Below are 27,810 nucleotides of genomic sequence, written 5' to 3'. Positions count from 1 at the left end.
CCAAAGCAAAGCACGGACTGTAGTTTAAACTGTTTTTTTTTTTTTTATGTCATCTCGGACAGTGCTTGCCTTTAAATGAGGAAGTTCCCTTCCTTTGTTTCCACACACAGATTAAGTTTTAATGATTGAGATTTGGGAATAAAACCAGTTGTGGCACTGTTCACATGGGGTAGGTCATTACTCAAACACATTTTGTTCCATGGGGCAAACAACAAATGCTTTTTTACTTTGAATTAACTAGTAGGAAAATCATTTTGGTGTCTTTGCTTGTTTTCTGTCTTTTACACTCTCTCGTCTACTCTGACTCCCTATTTATTGTTTGTTTGACTGTGTTTCAATCTCTGTGTATATCTCTAACCCCACTGTGGGTGAAGCAATTTCTTTTATATCTGAGATGAGTTAGTGCATTTTGTCTGTTTTTGTGGCTGACTGTCTGTTTCTAAAATGGGCTCCCGATGTATGGCAACCACAACATTTCATAATTTCTCTCTCTCTCTCTTTATTTCGTTGCCTCCAGTCCACATTAAAATATGCATGATTTTGAGTTTGTGTTACAGCTGTCAAGTCTGTGGGATCAAACTAATCAAAGTAAATCCTTATGAAAAACATCAAGGATAAACAAGTGATTAGAAGGCCAAGCTTATGATTGTCTGGGAGAGAGTTTGAGACGCCAACCCACAGTTAGCCAGCAGAGCTTATTCTGCCAGGACGGCTTCACCACCTAATCCCACCCTGTTTGTCACCGCCTCTAGCCCCACATATATCATCTTCAACTCACATTGCAGGAGCTGGAGTTATCAGTGTTGCAGAAGTTGGAGTAAAAGTGTTGCCTGGAGATCTTAACAACAGTGTGATAAGTTAAGGTATTGCATCAGCAGTCCCAGAAAAAGATCTCCTCTGGCTCATGACAGGGCCATTAAGCGGGTACTCCGGTAGATTTCTGATCAAGTGCGATATCTGTTCTTATCTTAAATGTAGTCCTTGAGCTGTGTCCCATTTGGCCTTAACAAAATTATAAGACTATTCCTAATTGCAACCCAAATTGTTTGGGTTGAGGTTTTAGATGTCGAGGCTGATGTCTGATCATGAGCTGCACAGTACATTCAGAACATAATGGCTGTAATGGCAGTCAAGTCAAATGAAGATTGTTTTCACAGCCCTAAATCATAAGTTTGTCCCAGAGGGCTTTGCAATCTGTACAGCACACACCATGCCTCTAATGACAGTGGTCTGAGAACAAATTTAAGAGCAACCATTCATTATTTATAATTTGTCATTTCGGTGTTAAGTACACTGTCGATTTTGTTTTAAAGCATTACTCTGTGAGCGCCTCATTATTTTTAATAGGAACAATTAGTTAGCATTCAAAGACAATGTGATTCTCAGCCTTATTTGTGCAATCAAAACCCCCACGTACAAACTGTAGTTGTTGAATGTGGCAAAATTTTATTCATTTTATTTTGGAAAAAAAAAATAACTAGGAGCTCAAATTTTTTATAAATCATTGTGTGCAGTTTGGCTTCCAGAAGTAGTGTTGGAAATGCTCAAAACTGATTCTCAGAACTAATATCAAAGAGGTTTAAAATCTTTAGAAAATTTGAAATATTTTACTCCGGTTTACAAACATATCAGTCAAGAAAAAAAAAAAAAGGTGGTTCAGTTTGACTCTTTCTGAGAAACATCTCTATCAGTTAGTGATAGAAATGTCTCATCTTGCTTTTTCTTGCACTCCTCTTGTCTCAGTCATGGAGGATTTCTGTCACAATGATTAATGAGACCTAAAAGACAAAAGTCAACCTCCGAATGTAATTATCTAAATAGCTTTTCACCTGAATGTGAACAGAAGCACATTCAAGGATTTTATTAATACTTTCTCAAGTTTAAAATTTGTCAGTACAGAACCATTGATGTTGCTTCAAAGTTGACATTAAATATACAAGTGACTGATTCCAGTTCTAGTTAGAGCCACTTCAATATAACATTCCTTTCACTCTTTAGGCTCCTCTTATGTTGACTCTATATAAAATTGCGAATCAAGCAGCATTGCCTCCTCAGAATTAGATTTATAGCCTACAAATATGCAAAAGCAATTACATTTTGTCAGAAACTTAATGAAGAAATGTTTTTAATTAACAAAGTCGCAAATTGTTGATAGCCTACTGAACGCATCAACAAAATGTTCGCTGACAACCCATTTAATTTGTTTTGCCGGTGACAAAAAAAAAATCCTTTGACTTTGTTGTTTTGTTCTGACGAGAGTCATGTGGTTGAAATTGATTTTGATAGTTTAGCTGCCATTTGTTGTCTCAACACATAATGGGAGTGACTGCTTTGTCGCTGGGCAACTTTATGAAAAGAGGCTGTGAAGAGACATGAACCTTTCTGGATACCAAACCCACAGCCAATTTTCGCACTTTAGTGAGATTATTTATTGTGGAAAAAACTGCTTGTTATAGTTTTGCACTTGGTTTAAAGCTGAAATATTTTGACAAATGTCAAAAGACAGTAACATTTTTGCAGGAATAACTCATCTATACATCTGTTGCCTTTACCAACTATAGCTATGGATGTTGTAAGAGGCTCGGTATTATACTCAGTGTCGGGCATAAATTACTATGCAGTCATGATAGTATAACCTACTTCTGGGTGTCAAGATGAACCGATATACACTCAGAATCTGATAAACATCATCGATATCAATATGATTGAATATTATTAAACTGTATTATTTTGTATCGGATTGTGTGGAGTGTGTATCCCGATACAAATTGAAACATGTACGATGGACAGATACACTTCCCCACCTACCACACACACTTCAGTAATTCTAACACAGGACCAGACATGGAGCACTGCTCTCTTGGGAAGACCCACTCCAGCTTCCTTCATTCTCTCTGCTGCCCTTATAAAAAAAAAAAAAAAAAAAGCCTGCAAGACATTCACAAGTTCAAAGCAACCAGAGAGAAACAGCGAAGCCACCTCTGGCCCTGTCAGTACTCAAAGTCTTGGAGGCATGTGTCACTCTGAATGGTACGGCACATTTGTATGACCCACTGCCAAGCTGTGGGATTCCAAAAATTCCTTGGGGACATGCAGCCTTTCCAAAGGCAGATGGACAGAGCAAGTGCAAAGAAAAAAAAAATGAAGACAGGCAGCAGGGAAATGGGAGAGCAATGCATTCTGGGCTTCCAATGTCCAATAAATTCATCAGTTTAGACACAAATTCAAGAGGAGAAAAGTGATGGGAAATCATTATGGTAGAAAATACAAGGATTCAAATTACTTGCTGCGGGGAACTGGTGATTGCTTTGTGGTGGCAGGGCCCAGCAGAGAGTGGGATCCACATAGTGAACACTCTCCCCAGGCCACAAATCACTAATTGCTTATTAATGAGTGAATGAGTGCTATCAAGTAAACACTGGTGAGCAGGTCAACAGAGCGAAAGGAAAGACAGAGCTGGTTAAAGAAGGGGAAAGGAGGGTACGAAGACTCTGAACTTCACACTGAGACAGAATCGAATTTTAGTTTAAGGTACGGGTCTTGTGGACATTTAGATCTCGAAAACAAAGGAGGTTTTTTGCCCAACGTTTCAGCACAAAGTGGAGGAACTGTCGAACTCGGAGACAGCAAGAGAGCATGAAAGGAAAGGAGAGCACGTGTAGTGCAAGAGAAAGGTTATACAACACAAGAAACCAAGACAAAGCAGCAGATACAATACAAGAAAAAGTACAGAAATGGAAAATGGAAAAAGAGACATACCTATCTTGGTTGACCTTTACCAAGAACTGAGTCACAGAGGAGTGCAGTCAAGATAAGGCTAATACACTGAGGAGAACATCTTTATTCTAACCTTTTCTCCTGCTGATATTTCAACAAACAATGGCCAATAACAATCAGCCGGGGTCACACGACCTGTAAACCTGAACTGCGTTAAGGAGCGATCTCTGCTGACATGAATCACCGCATCACGTCTGCATCACGTCCGCATAACATCTGACGAACACTGAACCGGCCTCAGCTAAATCCACTTCTTTATTCATAGCCCGACACTGAACCTGGCTCCTTCACCTGCTCAATCTCTGAATAATAAAACAACTCATGCTGGCTGTTTGGGCTGGCACAGCATGAAGAATCTCATACTCATACCTTCACACGCTCAGATATTAGAAATTCATTTGCATTCATCAGCAACAGTGGCCCCGGGGGGGATCTGTGGAAATATGTCGGATTGTTTAGTCAAAATTACAATACAGCTGGGGCAATTTATCTATTGAAAAGCCTGTTAATTTGTTCAGGAGGAAATGGTGTTTTCATTTGCATGTTGAATAAGGAGTAGCTGGAGAGCCCTTTCCGAACCTGCTGCAACACTCTCTCCATGGCTAATGAGGCAGGGAGCAGGGAATTACTGATTCCAGCGGGAGCCTTTAGCTTGACAAACACACCATGACTTTACAGTTGGCACAGAGCAGGTCCGCACATGTATGAGTGTCAGTGTCAGTATGTGTCTGCAAGTGTGTATATGCAAATATTCATGACTTTGTGTGTGCTCCAATGTAATTTTTCAAGTGGCAGGGATTAAAAGCCCATAATTACATTCAAAATGATTACATTAGATTAGTTTAAATTAGATAAAATACAGCCAATTACACAATAAGGCAGATAGAACAAAAATGACCAATAAAATAGCCCTTTGGTTAAGTGGTCTGATTTGGCTGTGCAGCCAGAGTGGAGAGCTGGCGAGGCATCAATAATATACTGTACGATAACAAGGACACATTTTGAATGTTATCGTTCACATGTTACACCAGTTTTTCAGCTGGACATCATCATCTACCCTCATAGTTGTCATGTAGAAGCAACATAATGTCTGGTATCATTTCATAATCTCATATGCCAACAATTCCCTTGGAGAATATTTGCTATATGTGTTAAAATCTGAAGATCCAGAGACGTGACGGTTTTAAAGAGCTAAAAATAAAAGAAATGTAAGTTATTCTTGTGAATTCATCTTATTTCTCTCATGTAAATGTAGCTTTTAACTCTTAAATTATGCACGACTGAAAAGAAAACAATCAGCGAAACTGAACAAATATCAACTGTCTGATTGAGACTGTTGTGCTGTAATGGAACGACCCCTTATCTCGTCTGTGTCAGCAGCTTATAACGTCCTAAAGTCCCGTTTTATTGTTAGGTGACCTCTAGCAGCTGTAGCAAAGGAGGGAGTCAGGTGATGTCGTGTTAAGAGTGATGAAGTCCATGTAAGAAAAAGGAGGTTGGGTGTGGATGGATGGGTTGATAAAAACACAGGACTTTGACATGTGAGACTGGTGTTTGTTTCCCATTCGAAACCAATTGCCAATATTGCGTCTTTTAATCGTGACCGTTTATTATAGTTACCATAACGACGACCTTAACAAAGTACTTATTTTGATCCGAACAATGATCTGTCCCTAAAACGAACCAAGTAGGTTCTGTTTCCAAACTTTACCAAACTGTGACAGCTCCACAACTTTAACCTCATCTTTATTATTGTAACCATGACGATGAAGGTCCCGCACTCTACAGCTTCCTGTTTTAATAAGTTATTATGATATTATATAATATTTCAGCTAATTCCAATTCCAGCTAATGAGGAACATTTGAGAGTCATTAAATAGAGTCATTAATTCATTGAAGTAAAAACTGGTCCAGTGTTAACTGATCCCAGTTTTAGGAAACACATTAATAGACTTTTTTGCCATGATTCTTTCCTATTTGTCATACCATAATAGGTAGACCAACGCAGACACAAGTTATAACTAAACTATCTAGAATTAACAGTTAAATAAAAGTGTTTCCATGCATATTGCATTGACCTGATTTCTCCAGAAAGTTGAGTTACATGATCGGTTTAATCCTCCCGTAAATATCCTGAAAGGACAAGTAGCAGCTGACAGAAGACATCAGTGTAACATCAGAGCAGCGAAGGAGAAGGAAAACTGTTGCTGATCAAGTTCATGGTATCAGTGCTTACACTTATTTATTAACTGAAACATGGAAGCCGCTTTACAGATACCAGAGATCTTTTTTTTTCCCAAAACTAGCCGAGCTCTGGCTTGTGCATAAAATTACTTTTCTGCATTTGGGTCACTGTGGCCTTTTTGCACAGGATTTAAACACAGAGACATCAGAATAAGGCTCACACTAACCACCGTGACCCAAAAAAATTGATTAGTTATTCAGTTGAATCAAATGACACGAGTGCATGAAAGCCTGCTGATTATATCATAAACAAAGCAGACTAATAAATGATTACATACATTGATGCATCTTTTGAACTGAATTGACGATCATTAGCCCTCGGGAACCATCTTCACATAATCAGTCAAAGGAAATCGCTTGATTTGCCTCACTGTGTTGTCACACAACGCAAGCAGTGCTGTCTTAGTTTGCCTTGTCATTCGAGAAGAGGAAGCCAGCTGAATTAACTGTACATTAATTTGCAGGCATGTCATGTTTCATTTAACATCAACGTTTTGCTGGGATTAATGGACAAAGTGTAGAAAATTCAAGGTGCTCTGTCTGGGCAAATGCAAGTAATCCTTTGTCAATTAATCTGATTGTAAACAATAAATCAAAGAGGATTATACACTGTGTTATTTCCCCAAAGTACTATAGAGTTTTGCAGTTTTATCAAAAAAAAAAAAAGTGTAGCAAAATGCTACAAGTATAAAAAAGCCAACTGATTCCATCTGACATGAGCACATGTAGGAATGCAGACTGTCCAGAGAGATTCTCAGTATTCTTTTGTGACAAGTTAGACAGTGGTGGAGGAGAGGGGGGACACAGATAAGAGGGGGGAGAAAAGATAATGTGGAAGAGAAGGGAGTAGCTCCAGAGAATATGAATAGTTAATGATGCCTTTGCTGCTGGGAGAAACACACCAGAGGTACTTGTAATGTAAGCTGTCCATAAACACACCCACACCAGTGAATAGACTAACACTGGCCGACAGTGTGCAAACAAACACAGTGAGAGGGAGAGGAGAAGCAGAGCCTCGGCGTGCAAACATTAGCGGCTCAAAACGTTCGTCTTGAACAAAGATCAGCACAGATGCTCACACTCTGCAGCTCCCACCTCCTGTGGACACGGAACATGAATTCACAGCACCATCAGGAGGATATCAAATGCTTTAAGGGTATTTTAAAGTGAAGTTTTTGCTTTATCAGGAAATCCAACAGCTGAGACGAGATTAATCATCAGCGTTCGGATGTTCAGTCACAGACTTTGGTAAGCTGGCAGTCAAGTACTGTAAAGTAGCCTGTGATTTTCAAACACTTTGAGGTTTTAATCTTTTGGTTGCTAATGAGGTATTTTGGTTGAATTTTAAGTCTGCGCCATCCCAACGGAAAACATAAAAAAGATGAACTTCTGAACGATCGGGGTGCAACAGTGGTGCAAAAAGGCACTGAAGGAAAAAATACCGCCTTTAAAACCCCCTCCCCATTTACACACATGCTGACAAATGTGATAAACACACACTGTGAACACTAATACTTCGCGGGAGTTCATCATCACTGGAGTGAGAGAAAAAGCAATGAGGCTTTTTGGCAGATTTCCTGCTTACCCAGGGTTGACAAATTGCCAAGGCTCTCTGTCACAGCTCCACTTTGAGGCTGCTAACTGTTTCATCTGCCATGATTTAGATCTCAGGCATAAAAGTAGCCCAGTGGAAATGCATATTGCTTACACCTTAATTTGCATCAAACAACATGGAGCAATTACAGTCTCTTTGAATAGTAATTTGTATGAGACAAAGCTCAATGAATCAATAACTACTTTGCCGTTGTTGTGCGGAATCACCTCAGATAAAATTTTTCCTCAGACAGGCAATTTTGAAGGTAAGCACATGAAACAATTTTCATAAATAACACGAAGGCGTAATTAAGGCATTATCCAGTCAAAACAATCCCCTCCAGACTGTCATAGATGGTGGTTTAGAAGGTATTTAGCAGTCCAATATCCGTCTCTTTCCAAAATAATTTGGAGAGCTACAACAGGCACAAATAGACCTTCTCTACTCTGCCCACTGCAATTATTAAGAAATATTTCCTCTATGGCTGCCAGTAAAGCTCTCCCAAAGAAGCATAGCAAAATAAACTCCTTGTTTTGGGGGGTGTATTTAGTCAAAAGATTATCATTAATGTGAGCAAAGTTTAGGGTAAAAGTATGAATAGAAAAAGAAATCTGTGATACCAACTCATGAACACGACCCTTCAATTAGTAGCTTGTTCTTCCGCTTGCACAAAACTTTTAAATAAATACCAAGGGGCTTCAGGTCTGTCCAGAGCTGTGGTTTGGTGTGTGGAAAGCTCTTCCTTTGTCATATTTCATAAAAAGAGAAAAAAGAAGTGAAATTAGCATTTGCTAACAACAAAGGAGGTTAAGGATCTGTGTGTTGTTTGTCTGTGTTGTCTGCACACACAATAAAGTCACAGTAATGGACTGCATGAGGGCCCTGCTGGTTACTTATGTCTTTTCATTTCATTATGTTTTTTTTTTTTTCTGATTAGTTCAGAATGACCTAAATAAACAGGCTAAATAACCCGTCTGCTGCTGTGGATGGCAGGGAAGTAGTGTCATGGCAACGTTTTCAATGGACTGCACTTTGCCACACCGGCAAATCAAACGCTTATCATACTTGCATTTTCTAATCTCGAATTGCCAGAGATTATTCCTTAACTTTTCCAAGTGCAGATTAGATTGGATTGAACGAGCTGTTATAGGTAAAGTCACGACAGCGTCTGGTGAGGAAATGCAGTGACACTACTGCTAATGTGTGTTTCCTACAAACATGTTTGACCAGTCTTTATAACAAAGCTACATACTGTACAGTGAAGTATTTGAGAAACAAAGAGGCATTGTGCTGGATTAGTTATACCCAGCATGATTCATTTCAGTACATGACTCAGACAAACAATGACTAAGACTTTGTTTAGAAAAATTATAACTTGTATGCCTCACTGTAATTTCACACTTGAATGACAGATAGCTATACTGTAAATGTTGTTGTGCATTGACAGATCTCACTGGTGCTTTCTTTAATATCCGACCCATTCTGTCTTTTCAACTGCGTGCATGTATGTCTAGTGATTTCTGTTTATTAGTGGAGCAGCAGAGGAAACTGTGTTGTCCCCGGGAGGAGGCTTACTCACCTGAGGGTGAAAATTTGCACTGAGGAAAGCGTGGACAGAGCCAGAAAAGTCGAGACAGTTTCCCTCTGACGGATGGGTTTGGAGGGCGCCATCACCACAAAGTTATTGTCCAGCTTCAGCTCCGACAGCGGCTGAAACAGCCTGACACTCCCGATGCGCTGCATAGGCGTATGCCCTGCAAAATAGCCCATCGGCCTCTGCTGGTCCGTGTGAACGGAGCTGCCCTTTCTTGAATCCTCTGAGCTGCAGTCTCCATTGTCTGTGGTTTGAATCATGTAGTAGAGCTCCACGGGAGTGCCCTGGGCCTGCTCAGAGACCCTCTGCCTCCCCGGCCTGACGGTGGGAAGGCTGAACCAGCTGGCCAGGGGCTCCAGCTCGGCGACACATAACCCCAACTCACCTTTTAGCCTGCATGTGCCACGCACTTCTTGAGTCTCATGGAAGGCGAACATCCTGACGCAGGGCAGCTTGTGGATGGCGCTGTAATCGTCCCAGTCCCTGCCTGCGATGTAGAACAACACTTGAACCTTAGGCCAACTGGGGTGAATCCTCTCGCTGATAATATAGGTGTGGACCTTCCAGTTGAATGTAAACAGAGGTGACGATGATGAGGACGCAGATGTTGGCACTGATGATGAAGTGAAGGAGGGGGTATTGAAGGGCCCCGGCAGGGTTTGCAGCAGCTCCAGTGGGACAGGCTGCTGCACGGACAGCGGCCCGTAGCTAGCATTGACAAGGGGCATCTGCCGAGCCTGGTGGATGAAGAAGGACTCTGTGCGAGCCTGCAGGCTGGAGTTCCTCATTAAGTCCTGGTTTGCCTCCTGTAGGAAGAATGCTGACTCAGCGTTGAGGATCTGGTAGCTGACAGGCAGATAGATTGGCGTGGGGCCGTACCTCTGCAGGCCCTCCAGGATCACCTTGCTTTCCACCACTGAAACAGAGAGAGAAAATGACAGTGACTACCCCTTAATTTTTGTCTCAACAACTGAGTTACAAAACTCAGCACACTTGTGGTTTGGCATCATTTTATTTGTAGCATTATGAGAGAGACTCATTGTCTAAACCCTATAAACAAAACCTGAGCCAGGTGTGAAATCAAAGAGCAGAATGAGAAAAATTGGAGGAAATAAATCACGACCTGGACGGCGGCACTTCACATTTAACAGCACATTTGCATGCATTGCCTGCAACCTGAAGCAATCATATCTACAGTCAGTTCCAGCGGTGAATGTTAAATGGTTCGTTGGAACCATTTCCATATGATATCACTTTCATGAGCCGCTGCTCTAATTTAAAAGAATTTGTTAGACTCAATTCCAAACATTGGCGTCTTTCTGAGTCACTTGCTTATCAGGCTTGTCCACGTTCCCTCCTGCTCTCGATCCTTTTCATTATGACGCACTAACTCGATCTGCTCTCTCCTTCAGTTTCTCCTTCCTTTTTTTTTTTCCTCACACGACTTGATCTGCTGTCTTTTTGCTTCATTCCCGTCTCTGTCAATCAAACCTTCTCTTCGATACTGTCAAGTACGGAAAGTTGTCATGGAATTCCTGGTCTGATTCTTAAGCTGTGTTCTCGGTTCATACATTAGTAATCCTAATCAGGTTTTGTGTTCACACTGGAAAATTGACAGAATCACAAACATTTGTGCCGCTGATGTGCACTTCTGTCCACAATGCAATGCAAATAGGAAAAGTAGGAGCCACACTCAGCTGTAAAACAAATTGTGGATGCTGGTGAGCAGCTCGGGGGAAGATCTCCGAAAGCAATCTTACTTTCTCTGTGTGAAGTTTAATTGGCAGACGCATTTAAATGCCTCTGTTTGATTGATGTCAGTTGGCTCACGTAATGCATAATTTCCTGTTAGCACAGAATTTTATTGCTGCAAAAACATTATACCTTGACATTTAGTCCATAGCATATACAGAATGGAATTGGGAAAGAGTTTTTCTTTTTTAATTCTTTGAACAAATTATTCCTAAATCTACATAAATCAGGAAATCTGGAAACTTTGATTATTTACGCTGTTATCTGTATTCAAGTTCTCACACTGTTTTTAGTGTTAAAACAATGTTAAACATGATGCGCTGAGGGATGTGACATATTTTGTTTAAAGGAAACAAAAAGGTGTTTAGTCATATTAAGGTGAGTTTTCAAGGTAGTATCAACTACCAGTAGAGGAATGCTGAATTAGCAGCTCCTGTTTGTAATGCACCGTGGACGTGCACATAACTCTCACTGGATTACTGTCTTTTTTTTCTTGTATGATTTCTAGGTGTATTTATGGACGTTTATCCACAATAAAAAATTATAGTGGTATTCTTGGAGTGCATAAATCACACTGGATATAAAACTATGTGTATCGTGTCTGTGTTATGATTCTGAGAAGGAGTAAGAATTATTCTGCTGCAATTGAGTGCTAGGGGTTTTTAAAGTACCATAATTGCCTCCATGAGCTGTGTGTCACAGCCAGTGTCGTCTGGCATAGTCAGACCTACGTCCTCAGCTCTCTGTCAGTGCAGGAGAGTGGTCTGGCATTTTCATTCAAACGCTCTGGTTTGTTTGTGTTTCATTAAACCAATTACAGTCGTCTTGGGCGGTGCTGAGACCATGCAGGATGCAGTGATGGTGCAAAAGCGTGTCAGGGGTGGGGGGATTGTTTTGCTGGAGCATTTATGAATGGGGAGGTGATCGCTGTCATTAAAATTGCTAATTCACTTCAAAGAAAATGCCACAATTAACAGTAAGATATATGCCGACTGTGTGATTGCATGATCCGAATCTGCGTCAAAAAGCTTTTCAATTTTCAGCGTGAGGGGCTGCTGGTTCAGAGGTTGGTGCTGCTGTTTCCTGTAGCGAGGAGTGTTTTGAAAACAGTAACAGGCTGGAGGCAGAGAGGGGGAGGAAGGGAGGGGATACACACAGCCGGTGAGTCACACTTACAACCAGTGTTGCTGCTTCATCTGCTGACCTTGTCGATAAGCCGGAGAAATTAGCGGGCCGAGCTCCCTATTGTTTTCAGGACACACTGGCATGCGCCTGTCCCCTCCAGCTCGTGTAGCGTCTTGTTTCCCCATTCAGCTCTGCAACCCTGGGGAGACGCATCAGACCCCGCATGGTTCGGAAACCCGCTCGCATCCCTCCCCCTCTCCATCCTGCAAATCCTTCTCACGGCCTCTTTGCCTTCGCCATCAAACTCCAGATATTTGGACCGATGGAGTAGCCCATGAGAGCCCATTGATTTTCTGTCCCGAACCCTGCGTGCTGTGGGGAGATGTGGCGTGGCGGTGATTTGTGACAGTCCATGGCAGCAGAGCAATGACCAGCTGGCCTGATGGACAGAGCCAGCATCAGGCTCAAGAGCAGCACTCGAGACTGGACCATCCCAACTCTGACACAGCGGAGGGAGGAAAGGAGGATCGCCCCAAAACCCTGTTTTATTCAGTTAAGATAAAAATTGTGACTTAATCTCAAGATCAAGATTACGGTACATACAATAATATGTATACATAAGGTTTACTATGATTAAAATGGCGCTATATATATTGATCTAATAATCAATACCTCTCGTAAGGAGACAGATATGGAAAGGAATACCGTGCCTTATACTGTCATGCACCAGACTGTTTAAGAATAATGGGTTTTCATTATCCACTTTTTATTTGTATGTGTTTCAGAGATGTCTTTTATCAAGAGGTGCTGTCTTTGACCGTCACCCAGCCTAATGGGAGGCCTAATGAATCCACTGGAGGGTTAATATCTCATCCTTCTTCATCTGTTTTAACTTTTAAGTCTGGATATAGAGGAGCAGCGAGGTATATTTTGGTATATTACACAGGTCAGGACTTTACGAAGGAGTATTAGGGCAATGGATGACAAAAAAAAGGGGGAGGAGGAATATTTTTTTTCATCGTGGAGAAAAAAAGTAGAAATGTTGAGAATAAAGTCAAACTGAATCAGAAGAGAAAGATTTTTATTTTGCCTTTCGAGAATAAAGTCGAAATGTCGGGAATAAAGTTGCCATTTCGAGATTAAAGTCGACCTTTTGAGACGATATCAAACAGCGAGTATGACAGCCAATACAAAATGCCTTGTATAGATGAACTGATGAAATCATACTTCAGAATCGGCTTTAGCAACAAAAAAATTCTCTCTTTCGGCTCTTAAGCACAGTGTAGTTGTCAGCATTAGGACTTTGAAGAGATTCTGCTGAAAACTGCGTCTGTACAGATGGAAAAATCACACAAGCTTGGGAGAGGTGGCTGCATTCGTGCAAACTGAAATGGCAGGTAATAGACAAATGCAGGGATATTGTTGGTAACACCTGCGTCCAATTCAGAGGGGATATCTTGTATCATAAGACACAATAAGACAACTGATCAAGTTGTTTGATCCTGAAGGTGTGGAGCTCAGGCGGGTGCGGCGTCTGAGACGCAGGCGTTACCGCAACAAAGGTCGCAACACGGTTGTGTCTATCAATGGTTGTGCTGATGGTTTTAGTTGCTATGTAGTGTGGATGGAGGTCTACAGAACAAACAACGACCCCAAAGTAATAGTAGCCTATTCCTTCACATCCATTGCGCGCTTGGGAGGATGCGTGGAGCTACTGTGCGCTGACAGTGACACAGAAAATGACGAGGGAAGTTGATTTTGTCCTCAAAATTTCTACTTTATTCTCGAAAAAATCTTCTCATTTTCTTTTCTCATCCATGGCCCTAATTCTCCTTCCTAGGACTTGGATTAAAGCTTCAGTTGCACAAAATCAAAAATCAACCTTCCTCCATCAAATTCCATTTTGTTAAAAAATAAAATAAAAAATAAATTAAATTAAAAATATTGAAACTATTGCCTGCGTCTCCACCACAGCTATGAAAATTGTGTTGGCCGCTCAAATGAAAAACAGTCGCACAGCTGAACCTAATTACAGACCTCTCTACTCTATAATCATATGCATTAATAGTGAAATGTCTGACACTGATATGGGTAACAAAGCCATGGAAATAATAAGAATGAATCATAAATATAAATTAGTTGCATTATTCTCTAAGCGGTTGCTTTTATGTTTGTATTCATGTTGGGCACCTTCTTCAAAATACTCGGACTCCAGAGTTAAACTGCATTTACATTCACTGCCGCATCTCTGATGAGGAAGGAGGAATACTAAAGGATGTAAAGGCCTTCACTGAGACAGTATACAGTGAGACTGCTGCTGCACAGTTCTGACTGAGAGACCAGTTTTTACCCTTAAACATGACAAAACAGAGAGTAATGTCAGGGGAGCAGGTGCTTAGTTGCTGTTGGATCATGCTTACAGTGCAGTGAGAGGATTTGCTTGTCTCTTTTTCTCTGTGGGTTGTGACACACTGTCCTACTTTCCACTTACCATGACACAGATGAAACTAAATACCTCATTACAGCCAAAAAAAAAATGCTGTAATTTGTAACTTCAGATTTAGAATATGTCCCGTTCTATGACACCAATAGGACGTCCTAAATAGAGAGGCAAAGCCAGTGTGATTTGTAGCCCTGAGTTGCCCTTGGATTTCATGTCTGCAGCTACTGTACTTGTAAATCATTTCCGCAGGACTGTTTCTGCAAATGAAAAGGGGAATGATTTGCGCAGATAACTTAACCCCTGTGGTAAATCCTGGTTGTAAACTCTTGTGGAGGATTTCTTGGCGTTGCCAACCCCTCAGGATGCGGACCGAGGAGTCAGATCACATAGCAAATGTGCAGCTGAACCGGACTGGCCTCATCATTAGACAGATGTTAGATTCAGGGTTTAATGTCTTGATGTTATATTCATGTAGCCGGAGCCAGGAGGCCCGAAGCAGCATGGGACTCCAAATAAAAATGCATTTAAAGCATTTTCCATGACGTTCCTACAACATGCAGAAAGCTACTTCTAAAATAAACTCTTAAAATGGCATTAAAGCATTTATATCCCCAAGAGAGACATTTGTGGCTTCAAATCAAACCCTTTTTCTTTTTTTTCTTTTTCTTTTTTAAATAATCACCTGTTCTCTAAGTAGAACTTCACCCAAGAAATGTAATCCCTCCCTCCTACTAGTCCTCCTCCTCCTCTCATCTTATCTTTATCCTCCACCATGTGTGCATCTCACAACCACTCCCTGATCAAACATATTAAGTTGGCTCAACTTCAGTAATACATTAATCAAACAGATTTTTTTATATCAGATCTATAGGGGGAGAGAGGGGTGATCGAGGAAGGAGGTGGGAAGACGATCAGCAACAGGGGATGGAACGGGAACGTGTAAGGTCGTGATGGTGGTGATGCTCGGAGAAAGTCAAAGATTACAGCACAGCGAGAGATTATGTGTATGGCCCACATGCCTCCTTCACTGTAGGATTCAGTTTAAAATTAGACTTGTTTTTCTTGCAGAGCCATCACAAACATGGCAGAACATTGCTCTAGCCTGTTTTAGAAGCACCTGTACAACAGTTCACAGCTTTCCAACCTGCTGATGCCACTTGGTATCGCTTCTGTTCCCTAAAAAAAAAACAACAAAAAAAAACAACCACAAGTTGCCACTGACGGGGAAGGCATCTAAAATTTAAATCTGGTCCATCTGCCTCTCCATCAATCATTTACCTCAGTCTCTGTTTTGGTCCAAGATAGGCTCGAAAGAAAAGGCTGGATACAGTCTATGTTTGTCTTATTGTTAAGAAATCCCTACTAACAGGCAGAGTCTGGTAATAGCTGAGTCATCTGTGTCCTAGAGCCTCAGTGTTGTCCAGAAACACATCAATGTGCCACACCTTATTACAATGAACATGGGCACTGTAGTTTATTTAGAGTCACTGCCATAGAAGCAGTCCTGGTGCCCAAATAAGTTTAATCTACAGCTGGAAATAAATTTACTATTCCTGTTTGTTTTGCTACAAATAGGAAACTCTCGAACCTTTTACCTGCAGTGATGTTTGTAGTTTTGTGTGAAATGTCTTGACAACTGTTATATGTTTTGTCATGAAATTTGGTGCAAACATTCATGTTGCCCTCAGGAAGAAGTGAATCAACTTTGGCGATCCCTTGTCTTTCCATCTAGCGCCACCGTCAGGTCGAAATTTTAATTAACCAAATACATTAAATCAGCGTTAGCATTCTAACGCTCTGGACTAAGATGGTGAAGTCAACTCAAGTCAACTTTATTTCTATAACCCATTTAAACACAGCTTGAGCTGACCAAATTGCAAACAAAGAGCTATTAAAAATAAATAACTAAAATACTTGGTATGTGTGAACATGTTAAACATTACTGTATACCTGCGAAGCATCAGGATGTTCGAATTGTCATCGTGAGCATTTTGATTTTGCCATGCTAGCATCACCATCTAGTAACGTAGGTTGTACATACGTACAGTCTCACAGAGCTGCTAGCATGGCTATAGGTTGTTTCAGAATGAAGCATTATATCTGTGACTTGTTGAGGATTTTGTTGGGCCCAGTGTGCCTGGTGGTGAGTTGGTGGCTTAAAGTATTACAAGACAGTTTAATGCATTGTAACCTCCACCAAGGAGGTTTTCACCTGTGTCTGTTTACTTGTCAGCAGGATTACGCAAATAGTACAGAGCTGATTTGCACTGAACTTGGTGGAGGGATGGGGCATGGGCCAAAATCCATAAAATTTTGGGGCAGATCCAGATTATTTACTATAGATTAGATTTTTTTTCTCTGAAGTCTGGTTTATGTTGTTTGACATTGGCCTTGCAGAGGTCTGAGTGCCGTACTACTTTGTTGGATTGTTTGTTTGTCAGCAGGATTACACAATAAATGCTGAACCAATTTGTGCCAAAGACTTGGTGGAGGGATAGGACATGGGGGAAGAACCTGTACAATATTGTTGTGGGTTTGATTAAAGGGTCAGCTCCAGGAGTTTTTTAAATTTTTCTATCACTTTTTTAATAATCTGGATTTAGTGTAAGAAAATGTTTGGCACTCAGTGCCACTCTAGTTTTGTCACTGAATTCTAACATTTATAAAAGAAAAATATAGAGTAACACCAGCCCTATCATTTAAATCAAGGTAGTTGTTTCCAAACCTAAATCATTTTCACAAAGATTGAATTTGTGAAAAATTGTCTTTATTGCTTAAATTAAACCTTCAATATCTTGCAAAAATGTGTCTTTTCAATTTCCACTTTCAAACTAAACTCGTCCTCTTTCCAAAAGCCACTAGGACTTGTAAGGAAATGCTGTTTGATACTGTCATTTGTTCCTCTCTGCTCCAACTTTTGTATCAGGTAGTGCTGACGCTTTTTAGTGTGTTCTAAAGAGGAACAGCACATCTTGTTTGGTGACTTCTAATACTGACATTTAAAAAAGGTTTTGAAATCCCAAATTTTCGTAAGTCCACAAGGTAAAACATTAAGATTCGATCTTTATGTGGCATTTTCTTTTGTTAAACATGTGCTCTATGTGGTGGGTTGCTCTGCAGACGAACTGCTTTGGGGACCTTGAAGTCACCATCAATGGACCAACTGTCGGTCAGTATGAGAAGTAACTTTTCCATTTTCGACCACAGAACAATGAAACGAAAAGGGTATTTTGGGCTCTTGGAGGGCTGAATATAAATGTCAGCTGCTGCTCAGATGAAGAAAATGCCATTGTCAAAGTCAAGAAGTTTAAAAACCTTATCAAAGACGGCTTCTGATAAAGTCTTGTTTTGCACACGAAGGGGAGAGTTGGCTAAATGTCTCCAAAGCCACAATGCAGCACGGCAATTATCTAAGCTATTGAAAACCCCCAACAATTTAAATTACTGTACTGACTAAGGACTGGTTTAAACACATTTAGCTGAGCATTATAGTTTTATAATAAAGAAAAAAAATACCTGCCATCGCTGCCCATCTTTTCTGTCCAATACGTATATTTTTACGATCTGTCTCAAAAACACAATAACAATCTTAAGAATTGGTCGCTCTTAAATTCATTGCAGACTACTGGGTATGGAACCATGTTCAGTGGCCAGCAATATAATCCCCTGGTTAGTGTAATGTTCTAGGTGATATCTCAACACAAACTAAACACACGCAGGAACACTAATCACTCTAAGTGCCCATCACATGCACCCTGACACCGCAGGAGAACCCAGGCAGAGCAGAGAGCCCGCTCCCAACTGGAGGTTAATCGGATCGCATAAAAGCAAAGCACACCTCATCTTTCATCACTAGGCAACACATTTATGCAGCAATCGATAGGTGGAATCATATTTTCCCCTTTCAGAGAAATGAGGGAAAATGAAGTATTGTGACCCGAGCGAGATTGATGTGGCACGGCTTCATACCTTACGGATATCAGCAATAAGTCTGGGCCTTGTGTTTGTTCAAAACTTGACTTGTTTTCATCGCTGACAGAGCTTATGGCCTCTTTAGTTCCAAAATGGCCTCTGGGTCATTTCTGTCGATAAATTCCCTGAGTCTGAACATAAGGAATTTACTACATGCTGGTCATCTCTCTTTCTCCCAAGCACCTGCCTCTTATCTCACCTTTCAAACCCACATCACACACACACACATATATAATCACATCAATACACATATATTAGCAGGAACATACGCTGAATTCCTTTGGGACTATTGGTCTGCAAGAGGAGAGTGAACGGCACTCTCACATAGGCTGTGACAATCTTATAAATGAAGCCGCTGGCAGAAAATGTACATTGCTTAACAACAAAGAATGATTCATTACAAAGGCATAATTCAGCATTTGCATATTAAGAATAGATATTTCAACATGTTCTGAGATTATGAGTTCAGCAGGGATAATGTTGAATATGGCCAAGACACAAAGAAAATGGATGGCTTTGTGAAATATGCTAATATATTTGATATTAATGATCATTTGGTGCCTGTTGCATCCTTCAATAATTAAGTAAGATAAATGAACTAAAAGACCCTGAAAAGAGAATTAAAATGCATCGTTCTTTGATCGTTCTCTCCACTATTTGGTGGTCTCGAGTAGGAAACCCTTGTTTTTTTGTCTCGGACAAATTGGAAACTGGAGGTTTTTAAGCTCTTTGTAAAGAGCAAATCGAAAAGTTCAACATTAACATCAAGGGGCACAGAAAAAAACAAAGAGCTGAGGTTTCCTCCTGTTCTCTGCGTGAATGGAGATGCAGACAGTAATTATATATTACACGGTCTAAACAATGCTGAAAATGAGTTGTTTGTAAGCTCTGTAAGCTTTCTCAAACAGCCAGCGTGTTGCACCACAAGCTGCCTCAATTAGATCTGAAAGGTAACTGCTGCTAAGAATGACATTTCCAATCCATCCTCCATCTCTGCTCTGCAAATCTTAAAGAAAGACTAATGGAAATAAAAAAGATACACCTTCAGTCTGGGCATTAGCTATGCCCGACTGGGGAAAACTTCTAGCAGCTTCCAAACATCTCTTTGTCTGCAGAGAGAACATTTTCTCACACATTCTGCAAGGCGCCATGTCTCCCTGGTGGGGGTACCGAGCAACAGCAGTGAACAGCACTGCACCAGTTGTACAGAGAGGAATAAAAACACTCAGAGCTTTCTACCTTGAAGACGCATTTGGGACATGAATGGGATTTTTATGACACTTCAATTCTGTCCATTGCCTGTGGGGCCCAGTGTTGTGCAATGTATAGTGTCGGGGAGGGAGGGAGGAGGTGAATGAAGGAGCAGGGAGTCGCTGCGGAGCTGGTGGTTGTTTAGATGAAATGAACTAGGAGACGGGAGCTCTTGAAGGAACAGGGCCAAATGTGCTGAGCAGAGCAGAGCAGCAGTTAGCCTTCCTATGAGGACACCCGCAGGGGTAATCGAAGGCTTCAACTTTAACTATGTGGGCTCTGCTCTTGTCATTTAAGAGTGCGTATTGCCTCGGCGAGCTCATGAATGTGACCAGCTCTCGCTTTTGAAGTGCTGCACTTTGAAAGTGAGTCAAATAAAAGTAGAGACAGTGACCGATGATGGCGTTCTTAGACAGGGGTGGAGGGGGCGGACCTGTGTCATAAATATCAACGACTCTTGGCAAATGGTAATCATATCCAAGTGAATCCATTTGAGGTATACTGTGTATTATACACTGGGGAAGTTGTTGTTTTTTTTTTTTCCTCTCCCTTTGTGCAAATATATGAAATCAGATGCAGTTAAGTGGGCAAGAATAATGCAGTGTGTTGGCAAAAAGGAGCAGGGTGAGTAATGTCCTGGCATTTTCAGCAAGGTTACATTGTAAGAAAGTCAATGGGCCCTGGACGTCAGGCACTGCAGCTGCTGCATGAACTTTAAATACAAATCTAAGCGTGGAGAAATAGTGACAACGTCTTGTTCCACAATTTGCATAAATCTCGCACGAAAGTATCATTTTTATATTAACAAGTCAATGAAATTAATATCAGTTAGATGATTTGATATGCTTTAGGTTACTTGGCTACATTTAAAACATGAAAATGTGTTAAAGATAATGAGAAGAACATCCATAATATTGAATATGAATGATTATTGTCACTATCATGGTCAGTTATGTTTAATCTCCTCAGCTACTGATAAGAGATTATTCCTGCCAAACATCTGCAAGTCCACAGCTGATAGGTCCATGTAAATATCTACATTAATCATAAGTTTGATGTTTAGAAAGTACTGCCCTGGCCATTGAAAGCTTAGGAGGAATGATTTCATACCAATAGCTGAAGGCACATTGTCCAAGCAGTTGAATAGGGGACAGAAAAAGGATTAGGAAAAGGAAATGCAGGTGAGCTGTGCCAGATAAATGTTCAGAAAGCATCTCCACACTCGAGGATGCGATTTTGAGAGTCAAAAATAAAAACACGCGCTCAAATGTGAGGAATAAAGATAACAACAGGACACAATAGGAAACTTGACAGTTGTCTCTTCCCAAATGTGTTCAGGTCTAACTTTATTTATCCTATAGAGAAGTAGAATAGTATAGAATGACAGTCTGTTATTTCATCCTCCTCTGTAAAAGTGTTTTTTTGTTTTTCCATATCACACAGACAGAGGGCCAACTCTGTAATAACAGGTTGTAGAGATGTAAAAACAAATAGGAAAGTCAAGGTATGTGAATGTGACTTGAGTTGCAGACGGTTTACATTTTCTAGATTTTCAAAATCTCCACATGCTAGCACATGGAGGAGAGCAATGTAAAAACATCACTACATAGTTATATTGAAGTATTCAAAGATGTTAGCGATGAGGTCTCATTACATCTGAAGGATCTGTTATCTGGTGCTTGGCATAGAGGGGCAGGAGGCGTGGGGGTTTGTGCATGAGTCAAGAGAGGTGGGCAGGTGGGTGATGGGGTTGTGTGCTTCAGTGAAATGAGTGCTCTTCGTGTGACAGCATATGTGTCAAGGTTTATGTGGTTTGGGAGTAGAAAATCCAATGATCAGATCATGCAATGAAGACGTACGATGAAAAAAAAAAAAGTCCACAAGCGAGGACGTGTGGATTGTTGATGTGCTGCGTGTGTGTGCGTGTGCATGTGGATTTCTGCTTGTGTGAGAGTGAGTGAGTGTGTCTGCCTAAGCGTGAACACATATAGAACTCCTTATGGACGCCTGTAATACAGCCTCAGGCGAACAGCATCAATAGAGGTTTAGATATAGAGCCAGCATGCACCCCACTGGTCAAACTATAGATGATCAAAAGTTTAGCCTCTGAAGCTGTAAGTGTAATATCTGTAAGTATGGCACAGATGCAGTGTGTAGTGAGCCTCTGGCGCAGATACAGTGGACCACGCTGATCGGTGGCACTGGCGGAGAGTTGTGCACCTCTGACGGCGGCGAGGTGGTAAACAGCATGGAAGAGAGGAGCCTGGTCTCATACGGCCCTCAGGACGTCTACTGCACGCTCCAGCAGGAGCACAGGGAGAGAACAGACAGTCATTTCGCTGCTGCTCAGAAACTCTGAAATGAGATGAACTCAGAGGTCTCTCCCCCTAGCAAGCAGTGCTCACGGCATGCATTTCTTTATCCATATCCTCCCCCAAAAGTGCCACAGAGAATTTTGAGTCTTTGAGTGAGCTTAGTGGTTAGGGGAATAAGCGGGAAATGGAAATAAAGATGCCAAGAGAAAGGCTGTCTATCATTTTCACTCAATGCTCAGACCTAGTTTTATTTGTCAGCCCCATCCTTCTCTTGCCAGAATTTGTGACTAACAGAAGCTGTTAAAGGTTTAGTCAGATAATTACCTCGCGATCGCCTTGGGTTTTTGCTGAGAAAAAGCTTTTCAGAGAGTTTCTTCATGTTTTATAGCTGGTCATAAAATAAGATGCCACGCATCATAAAATGTCTTTACATCACTGTGGCAGTCTTTAAAAAGCTGTCTCTCTTTGGTACATCACTCATGGTTGAAATATGCGCGATACAGAGACCCAAGGTTACTCATCCTGTAGGCAGGTAGGATAAATCTGGATCAATCTAAGTGAGAGATTGACAATGTGTGATTTCATCTTCTTTTATGTTGTAAAACTATGAGAGTTTCCTTTTTTTCGCTCCTTATCCCTATTTCACACGAGCAAAAGGACAACTCCAGGGGCCCCCTCCATAATAACAGGTTGTGGAAATCACAGAAGAGAAAAAGGCTGTTGAGATAGGAGAATCTTAAGTTGGAGACATACTCCGGAGTTGAGTTTAAATTTCCTTGAACAAGGATGAGAAGTCTGACGGTACAGTGAGGTTGGCAAAAGTAAATTACCTTGTCGAGAAAGAATAAGGGCGTACAAATGTGGAGCGCCCTGTGCTTCAGCAGCAGAGTAGAGAGAAGATGAGTGGCTGCACTGCTCTCAGTGTGTCCTCTCACTGACAGTGTGGAATAAATGAATGAATGAATAAATGAATGAATGTGTGAGGAAGATATGTTCTCGATCTACGCATCTAAAAATGTTCCTTTTGTAGTAGGCTTGAGAAAAAAAACCCTTGAAACTCTCCTTCCGCCACATGTTAACACAAGATTTTACTTAACTAGTTTGAATATCTGTCTAACTCTTGACACACTGAGACAATAACTAAATGTAAGACTCCTTTTCTGAGTGGGAAAAAAAAGCCATTAAAACTCACTTCTTCCAAGATACTTGAGAGCCCATTGCAAGGTGAATACCTCAAATAAGTCTCATCACGATGCATTACATCAGTGGGATAACCTTTAACACCATTCACTCAGGTTTTCTCAACGATGGGTCTCTAATAAAAGTGAGTGGGCAACAGCACACTTCTGTACATCTTGGACAAGGACAGAAAGAGGTTTCCCTGCAAAGTAACACGAGGAAAATGCACCGTTAGAAGAATTCAAGACAAAACTGATCAAATTGTCTCTTTACTTTTAAACCCGTTTGTATATGTGCGCTTTGATTGCCGGCTGCTTAGGTGCTACACACTGTATATAGATGGACGCTATAAAGCGAAGACATGTGGTCATACATCACAGCTGCAGGATATTAAAGCGTTAAACTACAGCAGAGCTAAACTGCAGCTTAGAAAAGCCAGATATCCTAATCTTTACTGGGTTGTTTCTTGTGTTCCTTTAGTTTACAAGTATCGACTGGAGAGTTGTTGTTTCCTCTAATGGAGGTGATATTGTCAGAGGTTGTTTAATTCTAAAAATGATTGTTATTCCCTGTATCCTCATGCTTTGGTGGTGGTGGTGTGTGTGTGTAAGAAAGAAATTAACATGAACAATTATGCAGGTAAATTGCACTAGACCTAAAATAGAAACTAAACACATATTTGACTTGTGTACTACAGAAAGGAAATGTCTTTCAAAAAACTTTGTGTTTGATTTTTTGCTTATCAGTAGTATCATGCTGGCTCTTTCAAAATAGAGAACATTGGTTATTATTTCAATATACTGTTGAGTATCTTTGAAATTACATTGACAAAAAGTATGCATGCTCAGTTTAATACCCACACAAAGTGACCAGAAAAAAAAGCAATATAAGATGAGGATAAGTGGTCTGGCAAATATCTCTCTGGATTATAACAATGGCCATAATTGATCTATAATGTTGAGCTCTATGCAGGTTATAACCAAGCTGTTGTTTTGGGCTTCTGAACTTTTACAATGACATTTTACTTTGCAAAGTTAATTTTCACAGCAACCTCCAAAATGTCCTCCTAACTGTTCATGAACTCATTAAAGAGAGTGTGTTAAGCACTGACAAGCAAAGCACTGGTTACACCACGAGTTTCTTTTTCTGGGATCAGAACATACAGCCAACATTTGACACACTATGACATCATATATTGCAACAAGACTACCCTGTAAAGGGTCAGCATTGCCATCATGGCTGAAAGCTGAATCCAATATGAAAGTGCTTCAAGCTGAAAGACAACAAACATCTTCTGATCTTGAAAGTCTCCAGCTTCATTAAAAAGATACCAACTGGATCTATGTTCAGTCCAAGTCCAGACTGCAATATCTTAACTATTGGATGGATCGTCATGAAATTTTGTAAAAACATTCATGGTCCCCAGAGGATGAATCTTCCTTTGACTTTTCATCTAGTGCCATCATCAGTTCAAAATTTTCAGTTATCCAGTGAACCATTCATTGTTGCCAGATGATGCAGGTTGACATTTGTGGTTTTGAGTGAAATATCTCAACAGTTAGTGGATGCCATAATTGCCATTATTCATGTTCCCCTTTGGATGAATTCTAATAACTTTAGCGATCCCTCAACTTGTCCTCCAGCATCATTATCAGGTCAAAGTTTTACTTTGTTTATTTTGGTTTATGACAAAATACCTGCAAAACTATAATGACAATTCCATCAGTCTCAGCCGTACTTGTTACTGTGCTAATTAAGTGCTAATTAGCAATGTTAGCTGTTATACTAACATGCTAAACTAAGGCAGCTAGCATGGAAATTTTAAAATAAATCTTAGCAAGTTAATATTGTCATTATGACCAAGGTAGCATTCTGACTTAAGCATTTAACTCTGAGCGTTGTAGCTGCCTAATCCATGCTGGAAACCCGATTTGCTCTACGCATGTGCGGAAATGCGGATATTGGTTGGGGTTAGGGATAGATGTTGGGTCAGGCAGATTGGAAACAGGTAAAGGCAAGTAAACTGTCCTGGCCTGGAACCACTGATGTGTGGATTAAACTGTTATTGGAATACAAACTTGTTGTAGTTGGTTGCCTGAAGTTGCTGTTTTCACATCTATTCTGAGCTCAGCTGCCACACAGTCACATCGGTTTTTCATGAGCTTTCAGGTCTCCACAGTCTCTGCCTCTCCCACTTTGTGTAGGCCATATTCTTTCCTGACATATACCAACATGTAGCCACAATGACATTTATGTCACAGGCGGGCACTTCCACATCGATTGGTATCCCTGGAAATCAGTAAAAAGCATGTACAGACACAGACATATACCTTTGTGTTCCCTGTCAGGGTTGTTCTCATGCTGTAGATCATCCAGATGCCATCAAGCTAGCAATCTGGGGATCACTTACCCTCTTAGCTGTTCTCAATATTAACAATAACCCATTTATCAGAGGGGTAGACGATGTTAGTGCTTTTATTCGTGGAGATTAGAAAACTGCAGTTATGAAAATTAGCATCATACAGCTGTAATGGCGTGTGGTTCACCAAGAACTATAATGAGTGCACTTATACGTCCTCTCTTGATTTTCTCTATTGCATGAGTGCATTTGTGCCTCCATGCATTAGTATTCACGTCACATGCCTGGGTGTCCAGAAAGCAGGGCAGGCTCTTAGAGAAAAGCAGTCTGTTGATGAGGGCAGATCAATATCTAAGCTGCCTATTATCATCCAACCAAACTGGGAACCCAAAATGATTCTCTATTCACAGTTAATGACGGTTCCTAAATACCAGCACAGGTGAACTCACTCGTTTATGCTAGTTTGCATCGATCTGACACAGAGTGTGTGGCCCTGTACAGATTCATTGTATTCACACCGGCCCTGTTTACACAAAGACTCTGCCTGAGTTTGATCATGGCTCCCAGGACAAAATGTAAACCAGCGTGAGTGGCCAGCCAAGCAAGACAGGAGGTCCACTGAGGGGAAAAAAAAAAAACAACAAAACAAAACAAAGGTAAAGGTATTATTTTTTTTCCAACAGTAACTGCAGCTGATTTACCAGCAATGTCTTTACTTAAAGCTCACTTTCACTGGCTTTCAGTAGTCATGGTTTTACAACCCAGCTGAGCTGCTCATGAGCATCATATTGGGCATCATGCCTTGCAACTCTTGGCAGCTTGGCACCGCTCCCGTGGCCACCAGCAAGCTCTTGTTGTTTTTATATTCACACTTCAGCAGCAAGAGCCATCAAAGATAAAAGCACAGTCGGTCTTTGTCACACAGAGACAACAGTCATGAAATTTTAACAGCTAGAAGTACTGATCGAGGAGTGGAAAGAGAACTAGTCCCTGAGCAGAACTCCAATCCAGTGACACAGATTCAAGCAAATGAAATGCACGAGTCAGCCTGTTGATGGAGGGATAAGGCTTGTTATGACGTTTCCTGGGAATTGAAATTGTGCAGGGGGTTAAAAAATAATATTATGACAGTGTAAATAAATTTTAAAAAGCAACAACAACGACTCATTCAGCTGTCACAATTATTCCTGTGAGAGATTAGCCTACAGTGTGGATCAGTGTCTTGAACGGGGCTACATTTATTTTTCTCTATTAATTAATTTACTGTTTGGTCTACAACAACTAAAAAATGTCCATCAGAATTTCCTAGAGTCCACGTGACATCTTAAAAGCCTTTTTTTTTTCCTACCAACAGTGAAAACCCCAAAGACATTCAGTTTATATTGACATAAAACGGTGCCAAATAGTTCATTCTTACATTTGAGAAGCAACAGTTTGGCAGTTCTTGCGTGATAAATGACTGAAATTCATAATCTATTATAAAATGTGGTTGGTTAATTCTCTGTCTGTCAGCTAATTTCACAATTTATTCAGCAAATGAATTTGATATTATGGAAATGAAAAGCAGAGACAGAAGAAGGAGCAAACAAACAAAGGAACAATACAAGAGCTTTTTATATTTATATTTCATAAAAGCGGCTTCAAACTGCGCATACCGCCCAGGCCGCCCATCCATCACAGAATATTACAGTCTGTCGGCGGCTACAGAACTCCGGCCTGAAATCCCCCCACAAGGATGCCGCTCATAGCTGGGCAATCTCTCTAGGGCTCTCATTCTCAAGTCGGTATAACTGTGAACTCATTTCTGAGCCACACAGGATGTTTCACGTTCCTCATTCAGTCAGAGATGAGATGGCTTCAAAGGTCACACTGCTTTCTGTGCGAGGGGGTCTGCTGTGCTCAGGAATGGAGTTTGTGTGTGTGTGTGTGTGTGTGTGTGCGCACACACATGTTGTGTAAATATACAGTGCACAGGTTAGTGCATGTACCAAATGTGTGGCGTGTGTCAGTGTTTGTGTAAATGTGGGCGTAGATACCTCAGAACGTAATATGGACCTGTTTTATAGGAATTGTGTGTGTGTGTGTGTGTGTGTGTGTGTGTGTGTGTGTGGGGGGTGTGTGTTCCAGATCTGTGCTCAGCCCCCTGTAGAGATCAGTGGGCCATGTAGAAGAGTGCCTGTTCCTACCAGTACACACTGCTGCTGA

The 27,810-nt window shown here is 40.9% G+C and overlaps 1 protein-coding gene across 1 annotated transcript in view; it reads right to left on the bottom strand.

The window, feature by feature from the left end:
• si:dkey-112m2.1 (transmembrane protein 132C) overlaps window positions 1–27,810 on the bottom strand; it is a 138,286-nt gene that overhangs the window by 83,501 nt on the left and 26,975 nt on the right. The window contains exon 3 of the mRNA XM_056403458.1: window positions 9,195–10,125. Coding sequence (XP_056259433.1) covers window positions 9,195–10,125 — 931 coding nt within the window. The remainder of the gene's footprint in view (window positions 1–9,194; window positions 10,126–27,810) is intronic.

Source organism: Seriola aureovittata, chromosome 18, assembly GCF_021018895.1.
Source record: "Seriola aureovittata isolate HTS-2021-v1 ecotype China chromosome 18, ASM2101889v1, whole genome shotgun sequence".
Lineage (NCBI taxonomy): Eukaryota > Metazoa > Chordata > Actinopteri > Carangiformes > Carangidae > Seriola > Seriola aureovittata.
Note: the sequence above shows the minus strand (reverse complement) of the source record. Positions and strands in the feature narration are given on the sequence as shown.